At 40.5% G+C, this 26529-nt stretch overlaps 2 protein-coding genes and 1 long non-coding RNA gene across 6 annotated transcripts in view; 2 read left to right on the forward strand and 1 right to left on the reverse strand.

Annotated features, from left to right (window-relative positions):
• The window catches only part of g6pc3 (glucose-6-phosphatase catalytic subunit 3), a 36661-nt gene extending 24394 nt beyond the window's left edge, over positions 1-12267 (forward strand). For both annotated transcript variants that reach the window (XM_072561649.1, XM_072561650.1), the window contains exon 6: positions 11430-12267. In XM_072561649.1, coding sequence (XP_072417750.1) covers positions 11430-11793 — 364 coding nt within the window. In that variant the 3' untranslated portion in view covers positions 11794-12267. The remainder of the gene's footprint in view (positions 1-11429) is intronic.
• Positions 690-24338, reverse strand: LOC140465824 (uncharacterized). Its single transcript, XR_011955155.1, has 3 exons — positions 23066-24338; positions 1850-1927; positions 690-1677 (listed from the first exon to the last, which is right to left on the reverse strand). It is a non-coding gene; the product is annotated as an uncharacterized lncRNA (long non-coding RNA).
• LOC140465823 (twist-related protein 2-like) lies at positions 22548-25368 on the forward strand. Of its 3 annotated transcripts, none has more exons than XM_072561652.1 (3): positions 22548-23025; positions 23540-24059; positions 24919-25368. In XM_072561652.1, exons 1-2 carry the CDS (start codon positions 23007-23009, stop codon positions 24040-24042), a joined length of 522 nt encoding a protein of 173 aa, XP_072417753.1. In that variant the 5' UTR covers positions 22548-23006; the 3' UTR covers positions 24043-24059; positions 24919-25368. The 3 variants fall into 3 exon arrangements, with proteins under 3 accessions (XP_072417753.1, XP_072417755.1, XP_072417752.1); XM_072561654.1 differs by lacking the exon at positions 22548-23025 and adding an exon at positions 23077-23442; XM_072561651.1 differs by lacking the exon at positions 22548-23025 and adding an exon at positions 23078-23392.
• The last annotated feature ends 1161 nt before the right edge of the window (positions 25369-26529 follow it).

Raw genomic sequence — 26529 nt, forward strand, 5'->3', positions numbered from 1 at the left:
ATATCTGTTTGGCATGCAAGAGTTGGACCAAAGGGTCTGTTTCCGTTCTGTACATCTCTATAACTTTACATACTTTAATTAAACTTACTACCGGGAGAAACATTGCTTGTCTGTTTTGGCTTCATGCACTCTGTGAAGGTCATGGAAGACAAAGTCAAAATCCATGCAATCTGTCATTTTCTATCTTCCATTTGCTCCTGCCATACCTTTTGGCTGAAGAGGAAAAAAACACTGAATGTGAACTACCAAAATAAGGCCCTCAATTTTACCAAAAGGTGACCTAAGTGTCCATTTCTGGGAGTTGACTGAAGGATTTCCCTTAGTGAGCCCTAGTGAGTTTTTTTTTCTCACGTGATTTTATACTGCTTAATTCAATACGTACGCACCATGCGTTCATGGCACCACTGTCACGCTATTGAGACATGCTAAACTTGCTGGGAGGTTCCAGGATTTCTGGTGCCAATTCAGCCCATGTTTTCTAAAATTTATCCTCTAGTCTTTTTTTCTTGAAACTGTTTAAACAAATGCCATTTAGATGTTTTCTGAAAGTTTATCCGATTCCAATGTTTGGCTTGTTTAAACCATACTGATGTATCCTGAAAAGAATAAAACACCATACATGCTCAAACTACAGGACTGTCCTTTAGTGAACATCATTATATCTCTAAATATCAAATAAAGGCCAAACATTTAGAAAGACTAAGAATTTCAAATCTTTATTGAAGACATTAAAAGACACAAATTCGATGGCTAACTCTTTTAATCATGTTACCATGAAATAAGTTTCTCATTCTATTTTACATTGGACATGAGACATTTCAGTTTCTGAGAATTAAATAGCAAATAAAAATCTTCCAGGAAATATTTTGAGAATTTATTGGAGAGAAGTGCCTTCCGATGGCCATAACCTGCAATTACGGGATGTCAGCATACAGTAGACTTAGGAGATCTCCACTTTAAGTGTGAACATTGAAAGTCATATTGAAAAATATTGATACAAAACATGACTTAAAACCTAGTACCAGGAAGAGATGATTCATAGTCAGGATGTACATGCAAATAGCATTGCACAAAGTAAGACAATTATAATAATTTAAAGTGTATGAACTTATTGCTTTCTTAAGCAATCGACCATTAAAATCAGGAGAGTCAGGCAGGGCCAATTAATCAGTCTCCTGTCGGTCCTCTATGGCCACTGGCTCATTAGCGAGACAATATATCTCAGGAAGAATCTGAAATAGATCTTACAGTGAACAGATGAATTGAGCTGGAAGGTTTAGTGAATTGATTTTTACATAAAACATAACTGTTTATTTAATTTTCAACTAGAGGTTGAGGAGTTCTATTTAAATATTTATTTCAATTTCTCACACATGGATTGGAATGAAAAGAACTCAGCCAACAAGCAAATAAAACCTGTAGGCTCGGATGAACTACTGTGCGTACCCAACAGGTCGTCTTTATTTAATCTTTGGACTGCAGATCAAGCAATCACTCTGAATTGATGATTTATTCTTTGTGTAATAAATTGATGAATTAAATAGAGGCAATTTAATTGATTAAATTATGCCGAGAACATAGCTAATACATTTCAAGCTGCAGGTCTGGATCCCTCACAACCCCTTCTGTTTCCAGATGTTTTCTGCCTTAATTTGGAATTAATTAAGTCCATTTGATCTAGAGGAGAGAGAAATGGAGTAAGAGCAGAAACATAGCCTTTCACGTGAATTTAAATGTTTAATTTACTCCCAAAGCTTCACATTTATCAGGTAATCAGACAATCTGTCGGAAACAATTTCAAATTTAGAGAAACATTTATTATTTCAAAACTATTGTGTATTTTTCGTACCATTTGCAAGATGCACAGTAGCAACACATCGAGGCTTCTTTGGTAGCACCTTCCAAACAAACTTGAGACTTCTGTCACCTGGAAGAACACATCCTCTGTAAATTCCTGTACAAGTCAAAAGCCATCCTGTCTCAGTCAAAGGTCACCACTCTTTTAAGCTCACTGGGGCAAAGTTCAGGAACTCCCTCACTAACAACTCTGACGGTATATTCATGCCACATAAATGGTAGCAGGCCGCTGCAGTCTATGGCAAATAAAAATAAGCAATTACTGTTGTGGTAGTTGGGGGGGTGGGGAGGGATAACATTGGTAGAAGCAAGTGAAAAGAAAGTTTCTAAATTGGTTAGTGCTGAGTTGAAGAAAAATGCGAATGATGCAGAGTCAGTTTGTGAATAAATTGTCCAGCAGTAATTCATTCAGAACTAAATAAAATGAATGGAATAGATTAAAGCAAATGTCCAACCTTTTCATCTGGAGTTGTGAGGGAGTTCATTTCAATTTTTCTTTCACATGATGGGAGTGGGGGTCCACTGTGAAAATTTAGGGAAGAAAACCAAGATGACTAATTTATTGCCCTAACCTTTTTGTACCTTATTGTCCACTAATTCAGTGAGTTAATTCTCTTATCTTGGCTTCTACAAGAAGCCAATGCCTGCCCACTCTCGTAATACAGTATTCCTCAGATGTCCGTTTCCTAGGATACATCTGACTTGATCTTTTTTGTTTACATGAGGGATCACATAACTTTTTCTCCTCACTCACTGGAGCAGGCATGCAGGTTTGGGGGTAAACTTAAAACCATTTCACTCTCAACCAAACAACTGTCTGCCAGCAGTGTTCCTGCCCCACCTTCTCAAAGCTCCACAGTGAGGTCTGAGGCCTCTCCACTCCATTCCCCTTCCCAACCCTGCAATTCTATTTCCTCACTGTGACACTCCAGTGCTGTATGCACCGAAAACACTTGATGGTATGTGCCTTTTCACTGCTTGCTGTTCATCCAGTCAGAGGCTTCTCATCCACATTTACTGCTGCTTTGGCAAACAACTCAGCAGCATTTTTTAAGAATCAACTTATCATTTCGTGTACTTATTTCTGCAATGAAATGAGTCTTTGCACAGTTCAATAAGCCTTTGTGTGGTTGGACAAGGCCTCGAGCAGTTGGACATTGCCTTGCATGAGCAATGTTCACACCATTAGCATGCTGCATAGTAGCCCTCTAAGTCACTTGTTGAAAAAGCTCGAGCCACAGGTACACACACTCTGGAAGCTCAAACGTTTCACTTCACAATAAATGCAGTCAAATTTATTTTGTAGGTTGATGCCTACAACTGCTTCTCTTGGGTTAGATGCCAGGAACACGCCCATGATGAGGAGCAACATGACACAAGTTTAGGCTCCAGAAAGGACCAGAGGCTAGGCAGCATTGTGGTAAAAATACATAATATATTATTAAATCAAAAAAATCTTACAGTGCACATTTCCAACCCAGGGTAAGTGAAAGAATTTATCCCAGGAAGTCTGTGAAGCCATCTGAATCTTTTCTGATAAGGATGCATGGCGTTAGAGGTAGAAAATTAGCATGGATAGAGGATTAGTGTTGTGGAGAAAATGTAGAGAATCCTCAGGAGACACCGAGTTCTTCAAGAAGTAGGCCTTTTATTTGTAAACAAAAAACTGTGACACTGATAAAGCAGGTTCTTGAATTCCCACGAACCTCAGGGTCCATGGTTTTTTAATATTTTTTTAATAGATATTTTTATTGAAAATTTAACATTTTTACAAGTTTACAAATTTTAAAAAACCCCAAGTATAAACACTGATATACAATTAAATATTAAATAAATAATAATCAAAATTTATCAAACAGAAAAAAAAAGAGATACTGAGGAAAAAAAAGACAAAACTCAACTAACTACTAATCTAACCTACAACTAACCAGAGTGTACAATTAAATCTCTTACATTATTCAGAGAAGGAAAAAAACTGACAGATAACACAGAAATTGAGTAGTGAGATATATGCTCGGAATGTGTTAACACCAGATCGTAACAAAACCTGTATTCATGCGGGATTCCTCTCCTAAGGGGCCCCAGACCAGCCAGGTTCGCCATCTCAATTAAATAAAAGCCCTTGTTAGGATGGCCGAAATATCTGTATTTATGTAATTCAAGAAGGGCTGCCATATTTTATGAAATAATTCGGTCTTTCGGTGCACCATATTTGTAAGGAAGTCAAGGGGAATACATTCCATAATTAATCTGTGCCAATTCGAAAGTCCAGGGGGGCCCTCAGCCATCCAGTTTACCAAAATATTTTTCCTTGCACAGAAAGAGAAAATAGAAAATAATCTCTTCCCGTACATGTCCAGAGAGGGTAAGTTCGAAAAGCCTAAAAGGAGAGATACAGGATCCACTCTAATTTCCGTTCCTAAGATTTCTGTCAGAGCACTTGCTACTTTAGTCCAATATCTACAGATCTTATGACAGGTCCATAAGCAATGTACAAGAGTGCCCACCTCTATTTTACATTTGGGAAACATTGGAGATGCTCCTGCTTAAATTTTGCCAATCGGTCTGGTGCTACATGGGCCCTATGAAGTATCTTCAACTGAATGGCCTGAGTTCTTTTGCAGATGGAGATTCTTCTGGCATTTTCCCAAATGTCATTCCACATTTCTGTAGAGATTTCCACTCCCAAATCCTGATCCCATGTTTTAAGCAGATTGTCCATATCTCACGATACTTCATAATGTAATAAATGATAAATAGTGCTGATGGAAGATACCCCCATTGGCCATAACACTCTACGTTCTCTATCTGATTTATAAAGACTATCTAATAGCGTAGTCTTCTTCTGTATATAATCTCGAATTTGGAAGTATCGAAGAGGTCTCCATTAGGTAATCCAAATTTCTGATGCAGCTGTTCAAAAGACATCAGGACCCCATCTTTAAGTAGGTCTCCTAGACATGAGATACCCCTGGATCTCCAGAGTTTAAATGTGGCATCTGTAAGCCCCGGTTGAAATCCCCATGCTCCCACTATCTGAGCAGAGGGGGAAGTTTTATGTGAGTTGCCCTCATTTTGCAGCCTTATATTATAGGGTTTTTACAGTGATCCGTGATGATTTCCCTCTTGTCTGAAAACTAGGTTAATAAGTGGACATTTTACTTGAGAAGCCTCGATGTCCAGCCAGATTGACTGCGGGTCAGACAAGACCCAATCAGCTATGTAACTTAATAGGGAACTTAACTGGTATTTCCTAAAATCTGGGAAATCCAATCCTCCCCTTGCCTGTGGAAGCTGTAGCTTCTTCAGCTTAATGAGGGGCCGTCTATGATTCCAGATAAAGGAACCCAGCCAGCTATATAATTTACATAGTGCCAGCCTCAGCAGCATCACCGGAAGCATTCTCATAGGGTATAGGAGACGGGGCAGGACATTCATTTTAATTAGTGTTATTCTACCCAACCAGGAAATTGGAAGGTCTCCCCATTGCTGGAGGTCCTGCCTTATCCTTTCCAGTAAATGCACAAAGTTAGCCTTGTATAACTGACCAAATACTGGGGTAATAAAAATGCCTAAATATAAGAAACCCTCCAGGGACCACCGAAAGGGAAAGTGGGATCCGTCCAATAAGTGGGATATACTAGCAAGGCCGCCCATTGGCATAGCCTCCGATTTTGAAAAATTAATTTTATAGCCTGAAAATACACTAAATGTATTAATAACTTGGATTAAGCGAGGCGTGGACATCAGGGAATTACTGAGAAATAGAAGAACATTATCTGCATACAGGGTAATTTTATGTTTACCTGTACCAGTCCTCGGGGCCGTTATATTAGGGTCAGCCCGTATAGCTTCTGCTAGTGGCTCAATTATGAGCGTAAATAGCAATGATGAAAGAGGACATCCCTGACGGCAGCCCCTACCCACACTGAAGCTATCCGAGCCTAATCCATTGGTGATCACAACTGCTTTGGGATCATTATACAGTATTGAGATTCATTTGGTAAACACCTTTCCAACACCAAACCTTTCCAATGTGTAAAACAAATATGACTATTCAACCCTGTCAAATGCCTTTTCCGCGTCTAATGAGATTACTACTCCTGGTATCTTTCCCTGATGGCAGGCTTGAATCACATTCAAAACTCTTCTAACATTATTGATGATCTACGACCCTTAATAAACCCTGTCTGATCCTCCTTTATGATGTGTGGCAATACCCTTTCTAGCCTTAGTGCTAGCATTTTAGAGAGGATTTTAAAATCTACACTTAGCAAAGATGTTGGTTCGTATGGCGTGTAATCTTCTGGGTCCTTTCCTTTTTTGAGGATAAGAGAGATATTTGCCTCTTTCAGCGAAGGCAGGAGACAGCCCTGATTGTATGAGTAGTTTTATATATATCCATAAGTGGACCAGCCAATATTCCTGTAAATTCTGTATAGAATTCAGCTTGAAAGCCATCTGGGCCAGGTGCCTTACCACTCTGAAGCTGCCTGATTGCGTCATGTATTTCTCGGCTTGGTAGGGGAACATTCAGGACTGATACCGGTTCCGGAGTTAGGTCCGGAAAGGTTAGGTTTTTAAAAAAATGACTGCATCCTCCTAGCTCTGTCTTCGCAATCCTGCGATTTATATAACTCGGAATAAAATTTTCTAAAGATTGCATTAATCCTTTTATGATCATAAGTCAGAGTACCCGTACTTTCCCTGATAGATGTGATAGTTTGAGGGGCCTTTTTTCTCTTTGCGAGAAATGCTAAGTATCTACCAGGTTTATCACCAAATTCCTATAACCTTTGTTTTGCAAATAATATTTCCCTCTTAGCCGTTTGGCTAAGCCTGGTGTTTAGAGCTGTCCTAAGGGCCGTAATCCTTTGCAATTTGATAATAGAAGGTGTGTCTGCGCATGCTGTTTCAACCAATTTTAAGCGAGCTTCGAACAGACGCTGTTGTTCTCCCTTTAATTTTTTCTGGGTCACTGAGTATGAAATGATCAAACCTCGCGCGTAAGCTTTGATGGTCTCCCACATCATTGATGGGTTGCTAGCCGTACCTGAATTAATTTCTAAAAATGTTTTAAATTCTTGAGAAAAGTACTTTACAAATTTACTATCTTTCATCAGGAAGGGGTCCATACGCCAATGCCGGGGGATGTCTCATTGTTCCTTGCCTTGATTTCCATATATACAGTAGCGTGATCAGAAATTGCTATACTGCCTATTTTACAGGATGATATGGAATTTTAAAAATCAAGGGGACAAAAAACATATAATTTCTGGTATGACATTTATTTGGATTGGAGTAAAAAAAAATCTCTGCCCTGTGGGTGAAGGCATCTCCATACATCTACTAATCCTAATTCTTTGTTCAAATCCACCAATTGTCTAGATCTGGGAGATACTTCTGCAGCACTCTTGGGAATCCTATCTATTTCTGGATCCGTAATACAATTAAATTTTCCCCCTATAATTGTATGACAAGCACTGAGAGCCATCAATTTTGAGAAGACTTCTGTTATAAATTTAAAAGGATGTGCCCGGGGGGGGGGGGGCAAATACAAATTTAAGATCCCATATTCCTCTCTATTTATAAGGGCTTTAATCAGAATATATCATCCAGATTCGTCTTTTATCTGATTTAGGATTTTGAAAGGGAAATTCTTCCGAATAAGAAATACAACTCCCCGACTTTTTGAGCTGAAGGAAGAAAAGAAGGCCTGATCAAATCAACCCTGTCGTAATTTCAAGTGTTCTTTATCCAATAAGTGTGCCTCCTGTAGAAGAACTATATCAACCCTTTCTTTCTTGAGGTTTGATAATATTTTCTTCCTTTCAACTGGTGAATTACTCCCCTTGACATTCCAGGTGCACCATTTAACCGACTGATTAACCATAATCATCTGGGCAAATCCGAGACCCTTCAGGAGGGAAACCCTATCCAGAACATCCCGAGCATAGAGCATATAAAATTCACAAAAATAAAGGCTCTTTTATACACTCACATCAATATAATAAAAAAAACTATTTCTAAATAAAAAAAAATAAAACTTATTTAAATGGAGATTTTCCCCCTTGTTCCCAGGGGGCATCACTTCCTTTCCAAAAGTCCCTCATCCTCTCCCAACCAGTGCCCAACCCTTGACCCAGGCACCCCACAATAGGAAGAAGAAAATTCAAATATACTACAGAGCTAGAGTTAGCAGTGAGCACCCTATGCCCCCCCCCCCCCCGCCCCCCCCCCCCACCCCCAGCCCCACCCCACCGACACCAACACCTTGATATATTTGGTAATGTTAATGCCATGTATAAACATATATAACTATAAAATTACAGCCTCAACAAGTAATAATTAAATATAGTAATACAAATCACAGGGGAAAACAACCCTGCTCCTAAAGACAGAAATAAAATATGATAAGGTAACTACCTCCCCCTACGTACATTAACTGTATAGGAGAAAATTGCTAAGTAGAGAACAAATAAATAAACCCCTCTCCCCACCCCCCGAAGATAATATTAAACAGTAAGGTAAAGAAAGGAATTCATATAAAAAAGGGGGAGTGTAAACCGGAGTGGGGAGAGAGCAAAACAACATCAATTAACTCTTACAATTTATCTAAGAGAGTCCAAACATTCCTTGGCCTTTTCCGGCGATCCGAAGTTATACACTGACCCTTCATGGTTAAAGCGTAGCGTTGCTGGGTAACGCAAGGAGTACTGAATGTTTAAGTCCCTTAAACACTTCTTTGCTTTGTCAAACGCCTTCCTCTTTCAGACCAGAGCTGGGGAAAAGTCCTGGAATAACATAATCTTGGATCCTTTATAAATCATGGCTTGGGGATCTTTCCCAAGATTTCTGGAAGCTTTCAAGAGTATCTGCCTCACCTTGTAGTTCTGCAGCCGGAACAGGACCGGGCAGGGGTGCTGGTTCAAGCTGGGCCCGCGCACTGCAACCCAGTAGGCCCATTCCATCCTTATCTGGCCTGATCAGCCTCCAGATTTAAAAGCTGTGGAAGCCACTGTTCGAGAAACGCTGTAAGCTGGCCTTCCTCTTCCCATTCGGGAAGGCCCAGCAAACGAATATTTTTTCGACGACCTCGAGAATCGAGGTCATCGATGTGATTCTCTAAGGTCTGGACTCGCTGTTTGAGAGTCCGGACTGGGTCCACGGCCGATTCTGCTATAGTCTCGGAGGTCGCGGCCTTTAGCTCCGCCCCTCCAACTCAGCACTCGATTTCCTTGATGTCTTGGATGCGCTTTTGTAGCGCGGCCGAGAGTGAATCCCATCGGCTCTGGGACTCTTCGATGAAGGTGTCAATCTTCGCGTCAAGTTTGGAGATTATTTCCACGAGGCTCGTCACCGTAGGTAAGTCCCCCAGGGCGGCTGGAGAGGGTGGGGGAGGGATTCCTGCCTGCTGAGAACTGCGGGCTCCCTTCCCTTTAGTCATTTTTACAGGAGATTAGATTGTTTAAATTCAGTACTGAGCAACTAATTACATTAAGTAAAAACTATTTTAAATGATTTGGTGAGTGTGGTGGAGGCAGGTGGCCCACTTTGCCCAAGTCTTGGGAGGGGCATTATAGACTCAGACTTGCTGGGTCGCTGCCATCTTGGATCACCCTTTTATATTTTTTTTTAATCATGTTTCTGTTAGCTTATCAGCATGTCCAACTATATTAATCAAAGTACCTCACTCTAGCTACACAACAAACCAGTGATGTTAGTTCCAATTATCTCTTTAGTTGTATATTTAACTTAATGTTATTCTTATGTCATGGTTAGATATTTATTATCACCTCTGCTACAATGATCTTCTATTCCAGACTAACCTGTCATGATTAGATATTTAGCTATTCCATCTATTACAATAGTCTGTCTCAAGCTCACTCTACTAACGATTAATTAGATATTTAATGTCATGTCCCAAATATTTATGGTCCCAATCTTGTCATAATGACACTTAACAGGGAGACTACCTTTACTAACTGTGACCTTTCAGCTTTAACCTTACTCTGCTAATTGGCGTAAGAGCATTCCACTATTCTTATCCAATCCAACCTTCCACAGATTGCCAGTGGTCTTCATGCTTTAACCGTTCCCATGCTTTCATGCTCTTAATTTTCCATATTAGTTGACTAACAGGAAGCAAAGAGTGGGGATAAATGAGTGCTATTCTGGCTGGCAATCAGTGACTAGTGATGTGCCTTAGGGATTGTTGTTGGGATCGCAATTATTTACAACTTATATGGATGATTTGGAGTTGGGGATCACGTGTAGGGTGTCAAAGTTTGCAGATAACACCAAGATGAGTGGCAGAGCAAAGTGTGCAAAGGACTGTGAAACTTTGCAGAGGAACGCATATACATTGAGTAAGTGAGCAAAGGTCTGGCAGATGGAATACAATGTAAATAAATGTGAAGTCATACATTTGGTAGGAGTAACAGTTAAAAAAGGATTATTACTTGAATGTTAAAAAGTTACAGCATGTTGCTATGCAGAGGGACCTGGGTGTCCTTGTGCATGCATCACAGAGGATTGGTCTGGCGGTACAACAAGTAATTAGGAAGGCAAATGGAATTTTGTCCTTCATTGTTAAAGGGATTGAGTTTAAAAGCAAAGGGGTTATGTTACGGCTGTGTTGGTGAGGCCACACTTGGAGTACTGTGCGTATTTTGGTCTCCTTACTTGAGAAGGGACATACTGGCACTGGAGGGGGTGCAGAAGAGGTTCACTAGGTTGATTCTGAAGTTGAGGGAGATGGCTTATGAGGAGACACTGAGTAGATAAGGATTATATTCATTGGAATTCAAAAGATTGAGGGGGGAAGTCTTATAGAAACATACAAAATTATGAAGGGAATAGATAAGGTAGAAGTAGAGAGGGTGAAACTAGAACAAGAGGATGTAGACTCAAAATTAGAGGGAGCAGATTTAGGATTGAATGGAGAAGGAACTTCTTCACCCAGAGGGTTGTTAATCTGTGGAATTCTCTGTCCAGAGAAGTAGTTGATGCTACTTCAGTAAACGTGTTTAAAACTGAGGTAGATTGTTTTTTAAACAAAAAAGAAATTTAAGGGATACAGTGAGATTGTGGGTAAGTGGATCTGAGTCCATGATAAAATTAGCCATGATCTTATTGAGTGGCAGAGCTGGCTTGAAGGGCCGTACAGCCTACTCCTGCTCCTAGTTCTTATAATCTTTCACTGTGTTTCTCACACCTCATGAGTGCAGTGCTCAATCATTTAGTTTTCTCTGTTCCTCTATAGTTACTGTCAACAGATTATTATTAACTTTGTTGGCTGGTGCAAACCAAGATTTTCTATGGTGAAGAGGTGTTTTCTAATGACTAGTTAGCACAGTAAGATAATTGAGGAACGAAGAACCTACAGTACTGTTTGGCAGTGTACAGGGGAATTCCACAAAGAAATTATTGAAAAACACTTCTGCAAAAAAATTAAAAAGCATTCTCATGATTTGATGCCAATCTGAATCAGACCTTCTAGAAGTGGTGATGTGGAAGTGTAACTAAGATTACAGACACGTTCAGAACTAATTCAGATTTGTATGTTCTAGGACAATTCTCCTTGCTACAAAGTGGTGTGCCAAGCCCGAATGGATTCGACTTGATACAGCTCCATTTTCTTCACTAAGCAGGGATACTGGGGCACTCCTAGGGCTTGGTCTCGGGCTCTCCTCGCCTGTGTATTCCAGATTACAGGCATGGAAGATGACGTGGAAACTGAAAATGATCTGCATAGTGCTGTCTGTGCTCATCATTGAGATATTGGATCATGTACCACTATCAAAACACTCCAGCATTTTATTTTATGCTCTGTTTTACTTGAAGAATGCACTTGTTCCTATCTTAGTCATCGTTATCATCCCCTGGATAGTGCATTCCATTTTTGTTATTCAGCACTCTCAGAAACAACAGTAGTATTAATGACAGTATTTTAATGACTTGTATTTTAAAATGGTTTAATCTTATTCTGCTACATATTTAGAAGTGCACACACATGCACCCAGATTAAATGTTTGCCTGAATCAAGAACAGTTCTGTCTTGAAAACAAATGTTTCCTGGGAGTACCAAAAGTGTACTCTCAGGGCCATTTACAAAGACAGCAGTATCTATCAACCCATTACTACTAGATCTCCTTCACAGCGTGTCAGAATTACATTCTATGTTCCAAGGTATTCCTATAAGCTAAATACCCACAGGTGGGGACAAACCTACTCGAAACTCTGTGCTAGAGGAATACTGCAATTGATAAACTGTCTAGTTCACCACCCACTATGCTGGTAATTGATGAAGTCATAATTGTTACCAAGTCGATGGCTGTTGCTCCTTTAAGCTATGGGCACTTTTTTTCCTTTAAGTTTGCAATGAATAAAGTGTCATTTATTTTTGAATCATGTTTTTGTTGTAGTTGTGTAGACATAGCTTGAATGGTCATGCCATAGTTTACTTTGCTAAGTTGTAGGTTTAGGTGCAAAGTTTAACATGGGACTTCTGAGCTCAACTGGATAATGAAAGAGACAACTGACTGGCACTTTCTCATAAAGCTGCTTATGGGGTGTCATTGCCAATGTAGGTCACATCTGAAGCTTCTTCACTGGATAAAAGTATTATTGATTCTCTTCCCTACATCTACCAACACAATCCCAGTCCACAACAGGAAAGCTTCCCCTTTCCTTCTCTGTTCTTTTAAAATCACTTGTTATGGACCAGACCAAATGTCATCAAAATATATTAAGAGGATAGTGTAGACTCTAACTTTTTCTTATTTTAAAGGCAAGTACCAGGTTTTGTGCTCTGGATGCTTCAAACTACCAGATTTGAAGCAAAACACATTTTAGTCATACACTGTAGTTAAACTGTAGCAAAAGAAAGAAACAATTGGAATAACAACTCTACTGGAAAAGTTAACAGAATGATAGATTATTTAACTACTAAACAATAACTGTTCCAATATTGTGACATTCCAAAAACACTTGGCAAAGGCAACTTCAGTAAAATAGATAGTCTTGCAGAGAATTCTCCAGTCCAGGAGAAAAAACATCAAGAGAAAACGTGAGACAGAGAGACATAGCGAGTAGCAGGGAGAGATGTACTGTAGTTTCCACATCCAGTTTCAAAATCCCAGCATCAACTGCTACTAAAAGACTGAAACGAAATATCCTGGTTCTTTGGGAGCTTGACCCCACTCATTCAGGCTGCTTCTATTGTTCCAGCTTTTTTAAAAAAACCAAGTCCTCACAAGCTGTTTATTGGAATCAAATATACAGCTCAATACCACTGTCTTAAAACCTCTTAAAAGAAAAATTGGACAAAATACATCTCTTAAAGCCATACTATCATCTCACGCTTTAAAACGGACTTTTCTTACTATGATCTTATTAAAGCTCCAAAACGCTCTATTGCTTAGTCTTTCTTTAATGGGTGAAGCAGCTTGGGATGTTTTATTCCATTAAAGGTACTGTTAAATGTTGTTTTCATTTCTGACTTAATCTGCTTAGCAAAAATAAGTTGGAATTGGGAATGAAAAGTATTAATAGTTAATAAAATCAGACATAAACCTTTTTATATATACCTTTGTCATGTTACACAAGTCTTGCAGGTCATATTGATGTTTTGTTTCTTCTTAGACAGAGGGTTAATTCCACAAAATAAGATATTTTGGGTTATGGAGCCACGCAGGTAGATCAGTTGTGATCTAATTGAATGATGGATCATTCAATTAGAGAATGGAATGGCCTTCTCTGGTTCTTATTATGTTTTGTTCTGGTACTATAATAGAACCAAAAGTGTACTGTCAGCCTTCTGATAGCTGCACACTGATTGACAGGTCCAGGAGCAAAACACAAGTTTAAGACATGGTCTTAACGTCCTCGGTAACGTGTTTTATTTATTTCAGCTACTGTCCCTGGATTCCTTAGTGTCATCTCACTGTTGTTCTCTTTCATAAAGTCTGTGATTTACTCTAAATATAGCTGCAAAACAAAGCCATTGTTACAGTCCTAATCTTAGCCTCTGTCTGATGGAATTTTTTTTAAGTAAAAAGTAAAAAGGAATAAAATGATTGTTCAGATACTAAGTCAATATGAACTCTTCATTGCAACCTCTGGAACTCATCCTTGCTTCAAGGCATTTTACAAAAGAAGAATGAAGTGAAGTTATATGAATTAACAAAGAACAGTACAGCCCAGCAACAGGCCCTTTTGCCCACCAAGACTGTGCTGACACACAATGCCTTTCTAAACTAACATCCTTTTGCCTCTCTGTAATATGTATCTGTCGAGGTGCCTCTTCAACATTGCCATTGTATCCGCCTCCTGAAACTGAAACATCGATCACCTGGCTGGGCTTATTCCTCAATACCTGATATAATTTAGCCCATTCCCCTGTTGGACCATATGCACATTGTTTCAAACATCCATTCCGGACAAAACAAACAAATTCCCAACCCATCCAAGCCCCTGGCATTAAAGGAGTCCTGGTCAACGTTGGCAAAGTTAAAATAGCCCAAGACAACAACCCCATTGTTTTCATATTGTTCCATAATCTATCCACATATCTGTTCCTCTATCACCCACTGGCTGTTGGGGAGCTGCAGTACAATCTGATCAAAGTGATTGCACCCTTCCTATTCCTGAGCTGTTCCCAAATGGCCTCAATGGATGAGCCCTCCAAGGTGTCCTCCCTCCATACAACTGTGATATTATCCCTTATCAATAATTCAACTGCCTCACCTCTTTTACATCCGTCTCTATTATACCTGAAACATCTAAATCCCAGAACATCAAGCTGCTAGTCTTGTCCCTTTCTCAACCAAGTTTCTGTAATAGCTGCAACATCATAGTTATAGGTATTAAAAGTTCAATTGCCTTATCTGTCATACTCCTTTCATTAAAATAGATACACTTCAGACTGCCAGTCTTGCCATGTTCTGTAACCTCCCCTTGTCTGATAATAGACAATAGATGCAGGAGTAGGCCATTCTGCCCTTCGAGCCTGCACCGCCATTCAATATGATCATGGCTGATCATTCCTAATCAGTATCCTGTTCCAGCCTTATCTCCATACCCCTTGACTCCACTATCTTTAAGAGCTCTATCCAATTCTTTCTTAAAAGAATCCAGAGACTGGGCCTCCACTGCCCTCTGGGGCAGAGCATTCCACACAGCCACCACTCTCTGGGTGAAGTAGTTTCTCCTCATAATCTTCCTCTTAGTCTTACTGGCCTTAATTCCTACTCCTCCTTGTTCCTACCTGCTGACCTACTGCTCTGGATTCACACTAGTTTCAACCCTCCTGAGGGGCACTAAACTTGATGAGTTGGTAAAATGGAAAAGCTTTACAAAGGATCATTCAAAGTGGCACAAGCCTGAGTAAAATGCCGACAACAGATCCAGCTATGAATTCCGATATAAAGTAGAGCTGAAGACGTTTGCAGCAGGAGTGATAGTGTATCATGAAAAGAGGACTTCACGAACATCTCCTCACTTTAATTCTCATGATCTATTTATCATTGTTTAATCTACAGAACATTATTATGTTCACTGTATGCTGAATAAGTGCTTAATCTTGCTATAATCTACAAAAATGTGAACTGTTAGCATTCGAGATCCTGTAGTGTGACCCCAATGCTCTGAGTATTTTATGTTGATATATTGCAAAAATAGATTGATATTGCTGTAGCTTATATATAATTTGGAATTCTGATAATCATTTAAAAATGTCAGATAGCTATTTTTAGGCCTTTTAATATTGTCATAGAGTTTGCTGTAACAATAAAGGTATTTTAAACCAGTTAACTCCCTTTCTCACATATTGGCATCTCTTCCTCAGATTTAATTCCATGGGAAATGAAAATAACATTGTGAAACAAGAACAAGAGATGAGATGGTGAATGATATTGGTCACTATAGCCCAAGCAGCTGAAAAGGAATTATATCTCACATCTCAGTGTTAATAATTATTTCGTTTTCAGTGTTGACCACTAGAAATAAGGGAATCTCTGCAGCTTAGTAAATTGCACATAGTTTGCTGTGAGTTTCAAGGTAGTAAACCTTTGAACACTTCATACATATTTAGAATAACACATCTTCTAAACGTTACATAACAACATAAAGTGAAGAAGAAATTGCCATGAGAAACATTTTCATTTTATTTTGCATCATCATTTTCTTGGTCTCTTTCTGGGTCTCACAAACTATTAAATCCTACTGGAGAATATACCAATGTGAAATAGCTGGCTATTGCTGTTGAGGAAGTTACGTCCATCAACACAAGGTAAATTCCATTAGCAAATTTAAGAAAGAAAATGTTAACCCAGAAAAGTGGATCCCATATAATAAAGTATGTCTCCAGTGCTTGAATTTTCCTCCTTGCCACTAACTGTTTTACTGACTTCTCCAAAATCTCCAATGTTTCCTGTTCCTTTCTCGATCCTATTTGTTTCAACTACTCCTTGTTCCCTGCATTACAATGTTTCTCCTGGAATTCTTCATGGTTTTACTGACAACTGTCTCATGTTTATAACCAATAGTTTTTGACTACATTTTGTCTACATATTGCATAATCTTAACTGCTCCTATCTCATTCATTTTATAACTTCGCTTTACTGGAGAAAAATGACCCAGCCTGTTCAGATTTTCCTGATAAGTATCCGTTCTCAGTTCTGGTATTGTTTTTTACATCTTTTTCAGTGCATTTTGTCTCTTTACTATAATATGGAGTTGGAAAATGTGCACAGTACTCCGTGTGGTTTAACCAAGGTTTGATTCAAATTTAGCATAGCTTCTCAGTTTTCCAATCCTATCTCTCTGGAAGTGTTTTGAATTAAGAATTAGGTTTACTGTCACAACTAGTCAAATACAGGGATACAGGAATAAAGTGAAAAGTATACAACGTCACTATTATGGTATCTTAGATACAAAGGTACCTAGGTACAAAGAAATAAAGTTAAAACTTCAGCATTACAATCCTTCATTTAGCCATGGGCCTGCAGATGCTCCACGCTGGCCTTTTCCTATGAAGGCTCACACTCCCCACAAGGTCTCAATCTTTCCCACCCCATTGTTTGGCCTGCTTTTAAAAACAAGTGCCTGTTAACCAGTGTCAGTACTTTTTTTCACTGATTGATATCCTTGTACTCCTCAATCATTCTGCATCGCTATCCCATTTAAACCATCATTACTTAAACTGTTTATGGCTTCCATTTTCTTCCTACCAGAATGCCCCACGACACACATATAGTGGGCTAAATTTTAATGAAAATTTTAATTTGATGAATTTCGTGGAGGAGGTCTCTCTGTGAATTTCACGGAGGAGCCCTTGCCAGATTTCTCACGCTATTCTCCGAATCTCGCCTCATTATTTAGACAACACACCTCCATGATGCCCTGCTCATCCTTCTTAATTGCCAGAAGCAGAAGAACTCATGAAAGCTTGGACTTCCTGGCACAATGCCATTTTTAAAACCTGACCATGTCTTGGATCAAGCATTGCCAGCCAGAAGTTGCACATGTAGTGAATGAAACCAAAAAGAAACAGTTCTCAGGGCATATGGGGATGGAGCTGACACATTGCAAATACAAATGCTTAACCATAAATGTATTGCTATTTCACATCCAAGCTACACAGGTTACCCATCCTTAGCCTCATCCCATCTTACAAACCTATCTAAGGGAGTGCTGCACTTTTCCCAATAATCAGTGTTTTCTACAGCTTAATCATTCAAACCATGTTGTTCCTGTTGAAGTGAAGGTGTTTATAACCATTGACGATCCTTGTTCCTGAAGTAACCCTTGTCCTCCAGTGTACTATCATCTCCATACTCCTATCCCATATGTTATGTCCTAACTATTGTTCCCTCTGCATTTTAGCATGCAGCCTACAAACCCCAGAATCGACCTCACCAATCCCCTACCAAAGCAGTGACTCGTGACAACTCTCCCTGAGCTTTCTTGAACTCAACTTTCATTGCTCTGACCTCTGACCACACCAAAACTGATCATAACAACAAATTGTAATTTAAGTACACCCAACACTGACAACCCCAAATGGCCAACTGACTATGTCCAAGCCCCTGGACCAATAACAGATGCTGACCAGGCTTTAAAGTGCTGGGACCCCCTGACTGAAAGCTAGTCCTTTTGGTGTGACTGAGGACTACACACTGTAAACATTTGAAACACAGTTATTTGGTTGAAGCACATACACATTGTTAGCAGCTTAAGCTGCTGGCACAAGGTGTGACATTGGTGTCACACTCTCAGTGCCATACGGAATGTCCAATCCCTTGACTGATCACTGCTGACAATAGATAGTGAGGACTGCAGATGCTGGAGAGTCAGAGTTGATAAAGCGTAGCGTTGGACAAAGCACAGTAGGTCAGGCAGAATCTGAGAAGCAAGAGTGTTGACGTTTCTGGCAAGACCCTTCAGGATTGATGAAATGTTCTGACCTGAAACATTGACTCTCTTGCTCCTTGGATGCTGCCTGATCTGCTGTGCTTTTTCCAGCACTATGATCACTGATCTGAACTCTGATCACTGCTGACAACCATGATAATGCTTGATGTTAGGAAGGAGGGTGTGCTGAAAATTTTGAAAACCATAAGGATAGATAAATCCCCAGGCCCAGATGGGGTACATTCTAGGTTGATACAGGAGGTGAGGGAAGAGATTGCTGTGCCTTTGGTGATGATCTTTGCTTCCTCACTGTCCACCCCCTGGAGTAGTGCCAGATGACTGGAGGGTGGCAAATGTTATTCCCTGGTTCAAGAAAGGGAATAGGGATATTCCTGGAAATTACAGACCAGTTCATCTTATGTCAGTGGTGGGAAAAATATTGGCAAGGATTCTGAGAGACAGCATTTATGATTACTTGGAAAACAATAGTTTGATTAGAGATAGTCAGCATGGCTTTGTGAAGGGAAGGGCATGTCTCACAAATCTTACTGAATTCTTTGAGGATGTGACAAAACACTTTGATGAAGGTACAGCAGTGGATATGGTATGCATGGATTTTAGCAAGGTGTTTGATAAGATTCTCCAGAGTAGGATTATTCAGAAGGTAAGGAGGCATCGGATACAGGGAAACCTCTCCGCCTGGATACAGAATTGGCTGGCCCATAGAAGACAGAGTATGGTGCTAGATGGAAAGTATTAAGCCAGGAGCTTGGTGACAATGGTGTTCCACGGGGATTGGTGCTGGGACCTCTGCTGTTTGTGATTTTTATAAATGACTTGGATGAGGAAGTGGAAGGGTGGGTTAGTAAGTTTGCTGATGACATGGGGGTTGGTGGAGTTGTGGATAATGTGGAGGGCTGTTGTAGGTTGCAATGAGACATTGACAGTCTGCATACCTGGGTTGATAAGTGGCAGATGGAGTTCAACCTGGAAAGGTGTGAAGTGTTTCACTTTAGAAGGTCAAATTTGAATGCAGAATATAGGGTTAAACGCAGGATTCTTGGCAGTGTGGAGGAACAGACTGATCTTGGTCTCTATGTCCATAGATCCCTCAAAGTTGCCACTCAAGTTGTTAGGGTTGCTAAGAAGGCGTCTGATGTGTTGACTTTCATTAGCAGGGGATTGAGTTTAAGAGCCATGAGGTTATGCTGCAGCTATAAACAGCCCTGGTTAGACCACACTTGGAATATTGTGTTCAGTTCTGGTCACCTCATTACAGGAAAGATGTGGAAGCTTTAGAGAAGGTGCAAAGGCGATTGACCAGAATGCTACCTGGACTGGAGGGCATGTCTTATGAAGAAATGCTGAGGGAGATAGGGATTTTCTCATTGGAGCAAAGAAGGATGAGAGGTGACTTGATAGAGGTGTACAAGATGTTGAGAGGCATAGATAGAGTAGAAAGCCAAAGACTTTTTCCCAGGGCAGAAATGTTATCACGAGGGAGCATAATTTTAAGGTGATTGGAGGAAGGTTTAGGGGAGATGTCAGAGGCAGGTTCTTTACACAGAGAGTGGTGGGTGCATGGAATGCATTGCCAGCAGTGGGAGTAGAATCAGTTATATTCAGGACATTTAAGTGAATCTTGCATAGGCTCAATGAAGGGTATGTAGATTAGTCTGATCTTAGAGGAGGAGAAAAGGTCAGCATAACATCGAGGGCTGAAGGGCCTGTACTATGCTGCACTATTCAATGTTCTATAAGCTGCTTCACTTTTTGTCTGTGCTAACCAGCATGGCACAGCTGAAATTCTGTGAGAATCCAAGAAGGCGCAATGTAGTGAGTGTTAAGAGAGCAAGAGAGGAACCTTCAGATTACCTTGGACGAATCAAGAGAAGGGGGCCCATTCCTGTGTGCAAAGACTCCTGACAGCATTTTATAATGAAAGGGACAGTGTGCTCTAAAGTGCAGCATTGAAGTGGACAACTCTACTGTAAGTGGGTCAGAGATGTGCCATAACGATACTTTGAAGCTGGTACAAGTCTTACATTAATGCCCATGGATAGGGGTTGTCAATGGTTGATGCCTATGAAGTGTACTGAGATATTAGTGACTGCTGTCCAGAATGGAGGACCCAGAGGAGCAAGCAATAAACCAGTCACCAGGTAAGTGTTCTGACTTTTATGTCAGGGATTGTGACAATCCTGTTCCTATCCAACTGATGGGAGAATGGGAAACTACATATCAATGTGGCATGATTAGCTAATAATAGAGTGCTAATAGGTCATCATCCATTCATTCAGTGAGATTGTTGGTCTTGCTGTTCAAAAAATGATTACAGAATCAGACTTTTTCCCTCTCAAGGCTGAGAATCTAATTTCTGCTGATCACACACTATTGTCCCAACTGACTTGTCAATACCTACATTATTCAGAGCTGACAAGATTCTCCCCAATTATATTAACTTGTATTTACTGCTTACACATCATTCTTCAAGTTTATTAATTTTAAAAAAGCTACTATTTTCATGTTATTAACTGGATACACCCTCTTCCAATTTGAAATATTCTGCAAATATGTAAATAGCAATCTCTTCCAGAATACACATCATTCAAGAAAATTGTGAATATCAGTGGTACTAACCTGGGGGGAAAAAAAACTCTTGCCATCTGTTGCCAGACTGAGCAGCTAAAATTAATCCTACTCTTTTTTTTTGTTTTATAGTCATCTTGCAGAATGGTTTGAATCCACAACCAGGGCTTGAATAGACAACCATTGTGAATAGCTTTGTGCAATAATGATAAAATCTGTCCTTCAAGTAAACAATAAAATTTATATGTCTTTCATATGTCCAGATATCCCAAATTCATTACTGGCAATTCAATTTTTTTTGGAATGCAGTAATTGTAATACACAAAATGAAGCAGCTAATTTGTATGTAGCAAGATACTGCTTTCACTGGTGTGATAAATATTAGTTTTAGTTTGGGGAATAATGACACAACAATTAATTTAAAGGATAATCTCAACTAAACCAATAAAAGGTTAATAAAATAATAAATAAACCAAGACATTCTTCTGAATGCTCCTGAGATAGACAATTCTTTTCATCAGTAAAAGGATTCAAGATTTATGGGGGAAAGGCAGAAAAGTGGAGTTGAGGATTACAGATCGGATCTGATCTCACTGATGGCCGAGTAGATTTGATGGGTCCAATGGCCTACTTCTGGTCCTACGTTTTATGACCTTCCAGGAGGGAAAGTTAATTATACAGTGCTGGGGAAACAACATTACCATGGAAAACCTTTAGGACACAAAGATAAATGAAGGTCTCTTGCTCCAACCGACTAACCTCAAGTCTTGACTTTTAGTTTGAATTGAGAAGAAATGGCAGTCTTCACTTGAATGAGTTACATCTTGGTACCAACCTTTACAGTGTTCCTTTAAAATGTATTCTTGGCAGGTAGATGACAATATGAAGACAACACCCAGTGCCAACTCTTAATTATCCCATGGCAGATTTAACGTAATCAATTAAATCTACGATTCTATCTATCTGTACCGCCGTTCGAATGATCATTAAAGATCATAATGACATTGCGAGGAACACAATCCTGACCCCGAAGTGGAGGAGCTGGGGTTGGACTGGGATGGACAAAGTTAAAAATCTCACAATACCGGGTTATATAAACCCTGTGGCCTATGATCCTGCCCCACTAGCTCCCTGATGAAGGAGCGGCGCTCCGAAAGCTAGTGCTTCCAAATAAACCTGTTGGGCTATAACCTGGTGTTGTGTGATTTTTAACACTTCTGACCAACATTCCTCACTTAACCAAAACAAAACAAACTCACTGACATTTTGCTGCGTGTGCCCTCTCGCTGTGCACAAGTGTTGCCTTTAGAACAGAAGTCACTGCCAGTATTTCAATCAACTTCATTGTATAGGGATGTTGTAGAGGTCAGATAGAAGCTGTATCAATGGAAACTTTCACCTTTCAGATCACCACCTTGTTCCCAGATACAGCATATCTCTGGAATGGGCGCCAGGCGGCGCAGTTATCCACACGGACAAGGTTAATAGCATCCAAACTGTACAAGGTTAAATTCCATTGTCTAACCAAAGACTATGTCCAAAGGCTGAAAATACGACATTCCTCTCGAATGCCTTTTGTTTTAAGAATAACATTTGCTGCAATTTCAGAGAATGTCTCTCAGAAAAGCAACACTGGGTGGGGCTGGTGGGGAATAAATTGAAGTTGGACTTTTTTCAAGATGTCCCAGAACTTTACCTCCTTCACTAATTTCCCAACATCGGCAGAACCCCTGTTGCAAATGTGTAAAAGGAGAGCGCAGAGGAACCCAGAACAGTTAGAAATCGAACCTCAAAGTTTTGGAATTAAATTTATCTTAATGATTGGAGCAGGCGAAAAACATAAGCAGCGAAAACTACCGGAGGACCGTTATTTTGAATATTTAATTTCAGTTCCTTAAGAGTTTAACAAGCAACAAGAAGAAAAAAAGTTTGCAACGGGGCGCCAGTGATAATGCAGGCGGTTCGCGGGAGCGTCTATTGATCAAAGACAGGATTAATTCGGGAATAATGCGAATTAACATCATGAACATAACTCAAACGGAGATTTAGTCATTAGCATTTCGTTACGGGGGATTGTTTTTCAACTCAGTAGCTCCTGATCGCACTAATTTAAAACCATCACTTTCTCTGCAACTGACCGGGCAATGCGTTTAAAACATCAAGGTAACTGCAAATCCCTGAAGTCGACACACAAAAAAATTACCCTTCCTTTTTGTTTGTTTCCAAATCGCCATTTCCTCCCGATGTAACCAGCGCCGAGCACCGTTAATTTGCAAATCTCGTTACATGAACCGTTTTGAATTCCACTAGATATCCTTTAAGATCAACTTTGTGCTTTGGAGAAAAAAAAAATGGGAGTAGATCCGCCGGCTGATTTTATACAGATGTTAGTGGGTGTTTTCTGCATCGTTTGCCAACAGAATACTCCCACTTATTAGAGAGAATGTGGCCCAATCAGTTCTGAGCTTCCCCAGGATGTGGGCCCTCTCACGGATCTTGAAAGCTCAAACCCCCCACGAACCAGTGAAAGGTAGCAAGAAGAATTAGGAGCACTGGGACTAAAGTGGCTAAGGCACTTCTGTAAGTTTTGTTTATTTTTACAAATTCGTAGTTTCTGTTGACAGAGAACTTCTCTCTCTCTCTCTCTCTCCCTCTCCCTCCTTGACGTTGACGCCAGCTCTTTCTCAGGGTTTGGTGGCTCGCAACATGCAGGAGGATTCCAACTCTCCGTTCTCTCCCGTGGACAGCTCAAGCAACAGCGAGGGAGAGCAGGACTCACAGCAGAAAAGAATCGGCAGGAAGCGGCGCTCAGGCCAAAGGGGACACAGGCCCAGCACTGGGAAGAAGGGGATGAAGATCTCTCCCCTCGCCCAGAGTCTGGAAGATATTCAAACCCAGAGGGTCGTGGCGAATGTGAGGGAACGCCAGAGGACACAGTCTCTGAACGACGCCTTTGCCACACTGCGGAAAATCATCCCGACTCTGCCCTCGGACAAACTCAGCAAAATCCAGATCCTGAAGCTTGCTGCCAGGTACATCGACTTCCTGTACCAGGTGCTGCAGAATGACGAGCTGGACAGTAAGGTGACGAGCTGCAACTACCTCTCACACGAGAGACTCAGCTACGCGTTTTCTGTCTGGCGGATGGAGGAGTCGTGGCCCTTGTCTGCTGGACCTTAGCATTTGCTGCTGAGCAGGTAACTGTCAGGGCCCTTTGGCCACCGAGATCCCTTGAACGGGGTCGGCTGTACAAACCCAGATAGGCAGCTGTACAAATGCTGACACCCTTCTGCAATGTGGACCCAACGCCAACCCGCCTTTTCCATCTCAGCTGCCATTTGAGGCTGAATCCCTTTCTTTCCTTCCCTCTGTCTTCCGCCAATCTGTGTATTTTCCTTCACTCTCAGGATTTGCACCCCCGCCCCAACCATGACCGCGTAACATTGTCCTCTTGTACATTTTTGCTCTCCTCCCCCCTCCATCTCAGAACAAGGATTTGAACTGTTGGGTCAGTCAACACGCTGAAGTTGTGAGAAACAACCGTGACCACAATTCCCCCCCCCCCCCCCCCCCGCCTTGTAAACCTCTTCCCCCTGTCCCGAAGTATTTCCTCAGCGGCTGTAGCATGGGAGAAAGGTTAAGCCAACACTGGGGAGGGGTGCACCCATTTCTTCCTGACATTCCAAATGCTCAAGTGTGGATGTTTACAGGCCCTGTGCATCCAAATCTCTCTCTCACACACACACACCCAAACCCACTGCTCACGCACTCACAAAACCTTCGAGTTCAAAGTCAATGCATTTTATAAAATCCTGTGCTTAATTCTCTGATTTCGATCAATAATGGCCTTTGGACGAGCTTCACGCTGATCTTTGGTTTTTATTTGCATGGAGTTTGTAAATAATTGTTTGTAAAAAAAAATTTGTTCATTTTCTATTACTGATCTGGGAATCTACAAAGGCACCCAGACCCGGACTGGGAAGCTACAATTTACTTGAAATATTTTTTTCCCCCCATTTCCAAATGATCCAAACTATTCTTCCATTTGATTTACAGGCACAATATTTTGCTACGTGGAATTTCTACACACTGCACCAAGAGCATTTTAAAGTCGGCCTCGTGTTAGCAAAAGTCAAGAGCACTTAAATACCATGCTGGGGCGATGGACATGAAGATACCTTGGAGTAAACTGGGACATCAGACGACAGTCGTCTGTGGATCCATTTTTAAATATTTATTTGCATGTCTCCTGCAGAGCTTTAATTCCACCGTGTATCGTGTGGCGGGACTGGGAAATGATTTTTTTGTTGTTGTTAAAAAAGGAAGAAAACCACAGACAAAGGAATATAAGCAGGAGCTTTGTTGTGGAATATTATTTTTTATATTTTGATTGGAACTTTATTTCCGGAGAAAGAGCTCTGAATGTTGTGAACCGTCTTATTATTTTAAGAAAAGTTCTATCGCGTCCTGTGTTTTATAATAAAAGCATATTGCGAACACTTCTAATCAGGGTTTTTGTGTGTGTTTTGCTGCAAAGTTTTGGTGAATTTATAGCTCCCAGGGGAGCGGTAAGGCATTTGCCAGCGAAATAAATAATATTATCAAACAGAAATCAGATGTTTAGCAATAATCTTCAACACACTTCCGTGCTCTATATATTTAAGACAATGACCTCCGTATATAACGAGGTAAATATGAAATAGTGAAGATATGTTATATCTCATGTAGTCTTGAAGCTTTGAAATGCACAGGAAAGGTACAATTACCATGTGCTTTCAGGAGTAAGATTGATAAGTATTTTTTGAAAGTGATTCATGTTTGGGATTCTGGAGCAGAAAATCCTCTCACTTTAAGACAGGATGTTGAGCGTATAATTTTTAAAATTTGCTTTTCAGGATATCCTCGAATGTCCAAAGTTTACTACAATAATGTCCAAGTCTCTCAACAACTACAAAACTTTGTTGGAATTATGTGTTTTGAAAGTACTTTGCGTGATTTATCAGAAAATCTGCACTTCTTCCAAGCGGGTCGTATTCCGACCGCACTTTTAACATTTAACCAGCAAGAGTTAGATTTCGTGGATCAAACCCGCCGGGGTCTGTTATCCGGCGCAGGTGGGAGGGGGGAGAGGGGTGGAGGAGCCGGGGACGGAATGGGGCACTTTTACTGAATTTCACCAGAACGACTGGAGCAAAGTGAGCGCGAAAAAAGCAGAAGGCTCAAAGCAGCCCTGAAGGAAATGAAAGTGGCAGCGAGTCCCAGAGTGACTGAGACTGAGCCCGGGCTGGAGGGAGGGCGAGGGAGGGAAGCATGCGCTAGAAACGGGGTGCATTCCATTGACTATCACACCAGAGCATCTTCAAAAGATGCAAGAACACCTGTACAAAGACAATACAATTTCTTTTTTTTTAAAAAAATCAACGTTTGTTTCATCTATTACAATCGAGTTGCGAATGTTTTGCAAATGTAAATTAGCTTTTGCAGGTAACTCGCGGCTCCTAATCGCGGTTATTTTATACAACGTGAAACCTAACGGTTAAACTTTTAATAAAATGGAATGGTACTTTTGACAGGTACAGATGTTTTATTGTGGTTGAACAATTCCCGCTTATTCTGGTCAATATTAAGGATCCTACAACTTAATCGGTGCTAAGACGACCCCTTTAG

The sequence above is a fragment of the Chiloscyllium punctatum genome, chromosome 42 (genome assembly GCF_047496795.1).
Source record: "Chiloscyllium punctatum isolate Juve2018m chromosome 42, sChiPun1.3, whole genome shotgun sequence".
Taxonomy (NCBI): Eukaryota; Metazoa; Chordata; class Chondrichthyes; order Orectolobiformes; family Hemiscylliidae; genus Chiloscyllium; species Chiloscyllium punctatum.